The sequence below is a fragment of the Neomonachus schauinslandi genome, chromosome 2 (assembly GCF_002201575.2).
Source record: "Neomonachus schauinslandi chromosome 2, ASM220157v2, whole genome shotgun sequence".
Classification (NCBI taxonomy): domain Eukaryota; kingdom Metazoa; phylum Chordata; class Mammalia; order Carnivora; family Phocidae; genus Neomonachus; species Neomonachus schauinslandi.
Genome location: NC_058404.1, coordinates 7,360,829 through 7,369,017, shown reverse-complemented (window position 1 = coordinate 7,369,017; position 8,189 = coordinate 7,360,829). Strand labels below are relative to the sequence as shown.

The window sequence follows — 8,189 nt, the reverse complement described above, 5'->3', positions numbered from 1 at the left end:
ACAACTATTTCTTTGATATTTCAGAAGAAACCAGAGCAACATCTGTGAAAGTTATAGTTTGTATTATAATTACCATTACCTGCTGATATTCAAAACTTTATCTGTTTAGTAAATACATCTGATTTCTCCTATGAAAACCAAAATTAAATAAGAAAGTTAGAAAAAAATTAAAAGAAAGTTTCATCAGGATTGATAATTGAGCTGACATTTCAGTAGCATTAGATAATCCTTTCTCATGACATAGTAGATTAAAATAAGTAACAATATCAAGGGGAGGGAGTGAAGGACAAAGGAAGCTAGAATTTTATTTTATTGATGGTGTGGTGGATGGCTAGCATCTCTGAGAAATGATTTCTCCCAGATCCTCGGCTCTTCTCTGTTCTTCCTGACCTTGAGATCCCATAAAGATTTCAAAGGTTTCCTTTAGGTTCTGTATTATTATTTAAAATGCTGCTAGGCACATACTCACCAATGCACAGAGTAACTCTTGGTTTCAAACCAAGAGTGTGTATATGTGGAAACACATACAAAATGCAACTTGAAATCACTAGCCGTAGAAAAATGCAATAACCCATAATTGAAACCAGTATATTTTGTTAACAGTGTATTGACTGGAACATTAATGATACTTCAGAGTGTCTCCTGTCTTTCAATTCAGAAGGACTGACATGAACAGCCTATGCCCTTTGTCTAGGTTAGACCAAGTTGGGGCATCATTTGAAATGTCTGATTGCCCGAGTGAAGAGTAATATAGCATCACAACCGGATCCCACTTACAGGCCTACACAAGCAGAGTAGGATGCAATCTCCACTAGTTATTTCAGAGGTAAGATATTAAATAGATAGTCAAAGTACAATGATTTCTTTCCCCGCTGGGGTTTCAGTGACAAGAGAAAAGGGACACGACTGTTGGCCGACCTCCCTTGGGTCTCACCGTGCCTGCTCCAAGTGCTTTGTGTACTTGATCTCATTTAATCCTTACAACAAGCCCAGAAGTTAAACTGCTTATTTCACTCATTTATTGAAGAAGAATTTTAAGGCAAATGAAGGTTAAATAAATAGTTCAGAGTCATGTGACTGGTAAGCAAGGGAACTACAGTTTTAACTTAAATATGACTGATTCAAGACCCCGCCGTCATCAACACAGGGTGTTAGAAGATCGTGATGTAGTATCCTGGCCACACAGGTAGGGAGGAAGGGAGCTTTTGTGTGCAAGACATTTATCTGGTCAAGAAACGAATAGCCTTGGGGCGCGTGGATGGCTCAGTTGGTTAAGCGGTTAAACTTCCTACTCTTGGCTTCAGCTCAGGTCATGATCTCACAGTTGTGGGATGGAGCCCCGCATTGGGCTCTGAGCTCAGCGTGGAGCCTGCTTCAGATCCTCTCTCGCTCTCCCTTCCACTCACACACTCTCTCTCAAATAAATAAAAGAGATAAAATCTTAAAAAAGAAAAGAAAAGAAAGCCTTGAATTTTGTTTGTGGGGTAATTGTTTCCATCTTTGTGGACCTCATGTCATGTAACATTCCTGGCCTCTCGCCCTTGAATTTGCTTAGCCATAAAGTAGAAATTATCCAGAATTATTAGGATTATGGTGGGAATTAGTCCAGCCAGCAGGTGGAATTATCTGATGGTGAATCTAGAAAGGACTACCAGGGCATGCTAGATTCTCAGCTTGTCAGCAATCCAGCTCCCCTGAGCAGAGAGCCTACTTGCCGGGAGCAGCTGTCCTGTTCTGTCCCCCGGGGCTGTCTGACGAGGAGGGGAGGCCAGCCTCAGGCCGGTGTTGCTGAGACTGGTGCAGTGTGCCTAGTTCCCAGGGGCAGTGTCCGGAAGACCACGTGGCTAGGATACCTTCATCCCCATCACTCCCGGATGTCTCTATTAGTCATGCGATGGTATTTGTCCAGAATCAGGTGGTGTGGAAGGTTGATAATCCACTTGAGATGATCAAACATAACCTACTGCTATTTCATATCCTTACTTTTTTGCCTATTTCAAGTTTCTATCTTTATCATTTTTCTTAAATAACTAACATTTATTTATTTATTTTTAATTTTTTATTTATTTGCGAGAGAGAGAATGAGAGACAGAGAGCATGAGAGGGAGGAGGGTCAGAGGGAGAAGCAGACTCCCTGCTGAGCAGGGAGCCCTATGTGGGACTCGATCCCGGGACTCCAGGATCATGACCTGAGCCGAAGGCAGTCGCTTAACCAATTGAGCCACCCAGGCGCCCCAATCTTTATCATTTTTAAGAAATGTTCTATAAATACCTTGAGGGCATGAGATTCCTCTCTTATGTAGTTTTGTCTTGTAGTTCCTAAGAGGCTTTTATGTGCATCAGGAAGAAATTCCCCAGGGATAAGTACATGTGGATTTAGGACATTTATTTCCAGTCAAGGGAGACAAACAAGGCAGGTTAAATAGGGCTCTGCAAAACTTATCCGTGTGTTCTGGAGTTTGAAGGGCTTCTAGTTTGTTCCCACTAAGGAGATTTTCCTTTGGGAACTGGTGTTGCATAGGGAAAAAATATCCACCACTTTCTACAACACTTTTTCTCATCATTGCATTCACCAATGGTATCGTCTATGGTGGTGCATCCTCCGTCTTTGCACACCCCTTTCAAAAGAACACACTGTTTCTGCCCCGGAATAACGCCAGTCCTTGCTGCACAGAAAGAGATTTGACATCATTAAATCATCAGCAGATTAAATGACCATCAAATTATTAGTCATGCACACAGAGCAATAAATTTATAGAAGGATGGCCTTGGGATAGAAGAGATGGTATTTCTTATTGGAAAAGATCAGGTGTTTCAGCAAAAGGGGTGCTTTTTGTGGGGAGGAGGGCTAAGAGTGCAGGACTATACACATCTTGGAGTGGGCAGGCTGATTTCTAGAAGCTTCGAGAGAGTTGTCCTCATCTGGGGCAGTGCATTTTGAAATGTTGGATCGATTTATTGTTGCCACCAGGACTGGGGAGGTATCCTTGGTATTTGGTAAAGAACAAGGTTATTGATTTCCCACCTAGTGAACTGTCCTGCACCAAATGCCAATACCTTCACTAAAAAGCACGATTTCAAAGGAAGTATCCATCCTTCCGTCTGCTATCTGTGCTGATAACCCCATCCATGCTTACAGCATCCTTATCCTATGGAATGTGTCTAGCACCTTTTATAGAGAGTTTACCAATCCTGTAGAGTCCACCTTACCTAATTTCCCCATTGCAGGACTAGGTAAACAACACATTTTCTATGTTGTCAAATGCCACTTATCTGTAGATATATGAAAAGAATTTCTCTCAAAAGCTGAAAAGTATTTCCTTAAGTGTATCTGTTTTTCTAATTCATTTGGCCACTGAGAAGCACGTAACTAAGTGTGTACCCCAAGGGAGGAGCTTCCTATAGTCTTCGGGTTCTTCCGGTAGCCTTTCAGGTGTAATGAGGGTTCCTTCTTTACCCTGTGGATCCCAGTGGACGTTACATAAAAGACACACTCTATTCATGTTCATTAATAGACGTTAGTCCCTGATAATCTCATCCAGGTGCTCAGTGTAACATATGGGGACATTTTCAGGTGTCCTAACGAAAATAAGAAGCAGCAGGGTAGTCTTGTCACGCATTGTACTGGAAAGTTCAACTTCCTGATACGGTCCGTGGTCTAGGGTAGCACCATTCTCTCTTCTTGGCAGATGCCTCTTGCTTGAATCAAAAGGATCAGAGCAATTCATCCTTCCAGTGATGTGCTCTCTACTGAATACGAAGCTTGATTTAAGGAGGTGTTATCTGAACAGGAAGCCCAAGAGTTATAATCTCCCTTCTAACATTGACTAGGGCATATGTTCGTTCCCAGGCACTACATCAAGTCAAGAAGGTATATATTAAATTACCTGGTTCATAAGGAAGGGAGAGAATTGACACTTATTTTCACTCACTGGCATAATCGTAGATATATAGAACAATTGAAGAGAATGATCTAATAGATTTCGGAATTTATATGATATTAATGTGTTATAATGGTTATATTAGATGCAGTGGGAGAAGGGATACGTATTTAATCATTGCTGTTGGGAAAAGAAGATGTAGGTGCTTACTTCATATGGCATCACAACATACATTTCCATACGTGAAATGGGGACAACTTAGAATCACACTAAAATAAAAGACCAAATAAGAGAACATACATCTAACCTCAAAAAGGACATGATTTTCTCAGCATAAGAACTCACTGAGTTATTAGCTGTTCTATTTCTTGTGGTGGGGGGAGGTGGGGAACAGGGTTTCGATGGGGTGGACTCTTCCTGGAACTTTATCAGCTAAGAAATAGACTGGCAGTTTTCTTTTCTGTAGGTAATATAGAGTTCACGCTGTACTCTGCTCCTGTCCAATGTGGTCTGTGTAAATATTATGTTATTCTCCAGAGTTAGTATAAGAAGAATGCTATAATTGTCTTAATCCTCAGGGAGCTAATCAAGCAATTTAACAGTTATGCCATTCTGGGGCACCTGGGTGGTTCAGTCAGTTGAGCATCCAACTAGTGATTTTGGCTCAGGTCATGATCTCGTGGGTCGTGGGATTGAGCCCTGAGTCAGGATCCACACTCATCAAGGAGTCTACTTGAGATTCTCTCTATCCTTCTCCCTCAGCCCCTCCCCCCACTCTCTCTCTCTCTCTCAAGTAAATAAATCTTTTAAAGGAAAGCATTATGCCATTCTAACCTCTTTATGCCCCTACTCTCAAGCAGATATATGCATGTGTGTGTGTATATATATATATATATATATATACATACATATATATATCATATATGCAAAATATGTATATATTCTTTTCTAGAATGTCATGGACTCTTTCTGAGAGACATATGAAAATATATGCTCGAGTAGTGATCACTTAATATTCATTGGACTGTAGGTTGATAAACCAACATTTTCTTGTTTAGATTATGTAGTTTCTTTGGGGAAATTTCCTTCATGAAAACAGGGACCTTTTTTATTTGATTTTTTAAAAATATTTTATTTATTTATTTGACAGAGAGAGAGAGCACAGTCTGAGCATGATCATGACTTAGAGAATCCACAGAGAGCTAGATCTGGCTTATTTACCATTAGGTCACAGGAATTATAAGATGGAAAAGTTAGGAATTTTGATTTCCTAATTCCTTATGATTGTTATTTATACATTTTCTCTATTTTCACACAGTTGCTGGTGGTTTGTCAGGCTTAATTCCAGGTGTTTACCTCAAAAGATGATTCTCCCAAGATTAGGAATTAGATTCTCCCAGGATTAGGAAGCTACTGTAAATTTGAAACTCCTTCTGCAGTGGAACCAGGAAGCCAGACTCTGAGGACAGGACCATTGAAATGGTGCAACAAAGGGAAGGTGTGTCAAGGGGACCTGTCAAGCTTGCAGGCTGCTGAGAACCCATTCATAAGCCTAGTTCGTGTGCATAAATCGAGAACCCCTGTGTGATTTAGATAAGTAATTTCTATTACCCAAGTATAAAGTCTGACTGCCTTGTCCTCCTTGTTCTTAAAATGCCCCCCTACAGACTTAGCCTTGGTGCCAACTTCTACTTTCACATAATTCCATGAAACGCCTGGCACATTTGCTAGTACAAACTAGTGCTAGTTTGTACCCAACTAACGCGGCAGCCTTCTTGCAGTTCCTTGGCACACTGTGCTCTCTTCTCCATCAGTGACATTGCATTGGCATCCTCCTTTGCCAGCAGTGTTCACTGCATCTCGCAAGCGATTCATCAACTAACACTTATCTTTTCTGTTTTGGGCTCAAAAGGCATGCCTCAAGGAAGTCTCCAACGTTGCAAACAAGACAATGACCACATGTTAGGGGCACTCGTAGTACTCTGTTCCTCTCCATCATGCTTATTAAAATTTATAATTATATATTCATTTGTGTAATCATTTGACTAATGTCTGTCTTCTATAGTGGGAAGAGACTTTCTTTTGTACTCCATCGTATCCTGGGTGTGGTGTGAATGACCCAGCGTGTGAATAAGAAGAGGTGCTCAGTAAATATTTGTTGCCATTGAATGCAATAAGGTACTCTCTGACCCCACACACATTCTCTCTCTTCTATTCCTTCTAAAACCTCTTGGCCTCAGTCTGTTTTAGATTATCGAGTATCTACTACTATCTTACTTTTGGATGCACTATTTTTGTGAGTATCCAGTCTTGTCATTATTGTGTTAACTTCTCTAAATGTTAGGCCTAGATTACCTAGAATCCTATTTTATCATAAATCATTTCTGGCCTTCGCCCCAGGACAGCCTTTTTCTCAATGTGCTTCCCTCATACACCAGAACTATTGTTGTCCCTTTTCCCACTAGAATGGTGAGTTTTGGCTAAAGTCTACTTCAAGGAGATCTGTCCCTTGTTAACCTTTTTTAAAAAAAGACCCAGCTAGTAACATGGGCTCTGACTTTGGGGAGGAGACAGTGATTTACGTTGAGCTGAATTTAGCTCAGCTGGTGGAGGGCAAGCATGAGCAAATCCTATTCGCTCATCAACTGTGCAGCCATAATTCTCTTATGGCAAATGCTTTCAGAATTGAGAGCAGTTTATCTGATTTTAAGGAACAGAGATCAGGAGAATCTAAAGACTAGGATTAATAGGCCAACAATAATGGCAGAACATTTAGCCCATTTGACATGCTTAGCTCAAACAGTGAAGGCAAGAATATGGAGGTAAGTGAAATAAGATGTTTAACAGACATTATATCTTCCAAAAGAGGAAATATAGGGATCTCCTTAGATTCCTCAATATTTAGTTAAGAGATTTTGAGGTAAAAACTCTGAGAGAAATCAGGGTTACATTTCATGGGCATATCCACACCTGTAGATTGATGGAACCAACACTGACCCAGATTAAAGATGGTTCTAGCTGCAGTGTTGCCACTACCAGTTGACCAGCAAAATCATATTTTTTAGGTAGACATGGATTCTCTTATCTGTAAAATTAAAGAATTCACCATTAAATTGCCTTCTAATTTTAAGGCATGATCATTGTATGATTTTCCATTAGATGTCACTGCAAGTGTGTGTCCCTGCAGCTGTGTCTTCTTGTGACAAAACTGAGAACCAAATGAGAATTACGTGAACTCCTTCAGTTGGAGACAACTGTATGTCAGGTAGATCCCAAGAGAGCCACAGAGGAGGCAAAGATCAAACAAGTGAGTATTGTTGATTATACTTAAAAGAATCTTAGAGATGAACCAACAAAGTAAGAGAGTTATCCAGACCTCATCTGTGTTTAATGACCACAGACATTATTTCGAGAGTTGCGAACATCCTGTCATAACAGTGGAGAGAGGAATTATCAGTTCTTATGAGGATCTGGTTGAACCAGCCTGAAGATAACCACATTCCCCTTTTCCTTTGATTCTACATTTTCATATTCAAACTTCTGAATCATGGGTCCTAAAAATATAACTCATATTCTTAAAATGCTTTCTTCATATTTTTCCTATGCTTAAAATTTTGCCGCTGATGCTTTATTCCACTGTTTATGCTTTTTCCAAATTCCCCTACTCCCTGTTGCTTTTTTATAACTTAATGCAATCCTTTCTTGTGGAGCTCTGTCTTAAGGACCTAACTTTTACCCTTCACAAATATTCCTCACCAGTAGACTCTACATCACTTCCATTCACTAGCCAAGTTTGAACCAAGAGCTGCCATTTGCACTCTCCCTTTTGGAGATTGGGGCCTGGTAAAGGCTACTTGATTTGTTTGCTAAGCTTTAAGTCATATGTCACAGCTTCTCCACCTCTATCTTTATTTGGGCCCTACTTTCTAAGCATGGAGCTCTTGGATCTCATTTTCTGTCGATGGAAATCTTTGGTTTTGCATTTTTGGCCTCATCAGTTCTAAGGGAGATGATCATGATGGACTTCTGATTCCCTAAGGCTGAGCATTAGGGTCTGAGTTAAAATCGCCACAGTATCATTGAGCATCCCAGTGGACCTCCTAAGAAACCTACAATTATTCACCGTCTTACCTTTTGGTATTATAGTCACAAAGAGGAAGAGCACAGAAAGAAGGGAATGGAGTCTCATGGTGGAATGCCCAGTAGAAAGGTGAGTGATCAGGGATAGTGAAACACAGGGCCTTTTATTTACTTCTGGGGGACTGAGGTTCCTTTTGGTCAGTGAAGCTTAACAAGTAAGAAAATAAA

The 8,189-nt window shown here is 40.4% G+C and overlaps 1 protein-coding gene across 1 annotated transcript; it reads right to left on the bottom strand.

Annotated features, from left to right (window-relative positions):
- Positions 1-2,484: 2,484 nt before the first annotated feature.
- Positions 2,485-8,070, bottom strand: LOC110584258 (beta-defensin 130B-like). Its single transcript, XM_021694276.1, has 2 exons — positions 8,013-8,070; positions 2,485-2,666 (listed from the first exon to the last, which is right to left on the bottom strand). The coding sequence occupies exons 1-2, from the start codon at positions 8,068-8,070 to the stop codon at positions 2,485-2,487; spliced, it is 240 nt and encodes a 79-aa protein (XP_021549951.1).
- Positions 8,071-8,189: the final 119 nt, after the last annotated feature.

Coding starts and splice junctions, on each gene's coding strand:
- LOC110584258 (XM_021694276.1), bottom strand. CDS start 8,070: ATGAGACTCCATTCCCTTCTTTCTGTGCTCTTCCTCTTTGTGACTATA. Junction 2,667..8,012: donor TGTGACTATAATACCAAAAG/GTAAGACGGTGA, acceptor CTTTCTGTGCAG/CAAGGACTGGCGTTATTCCG.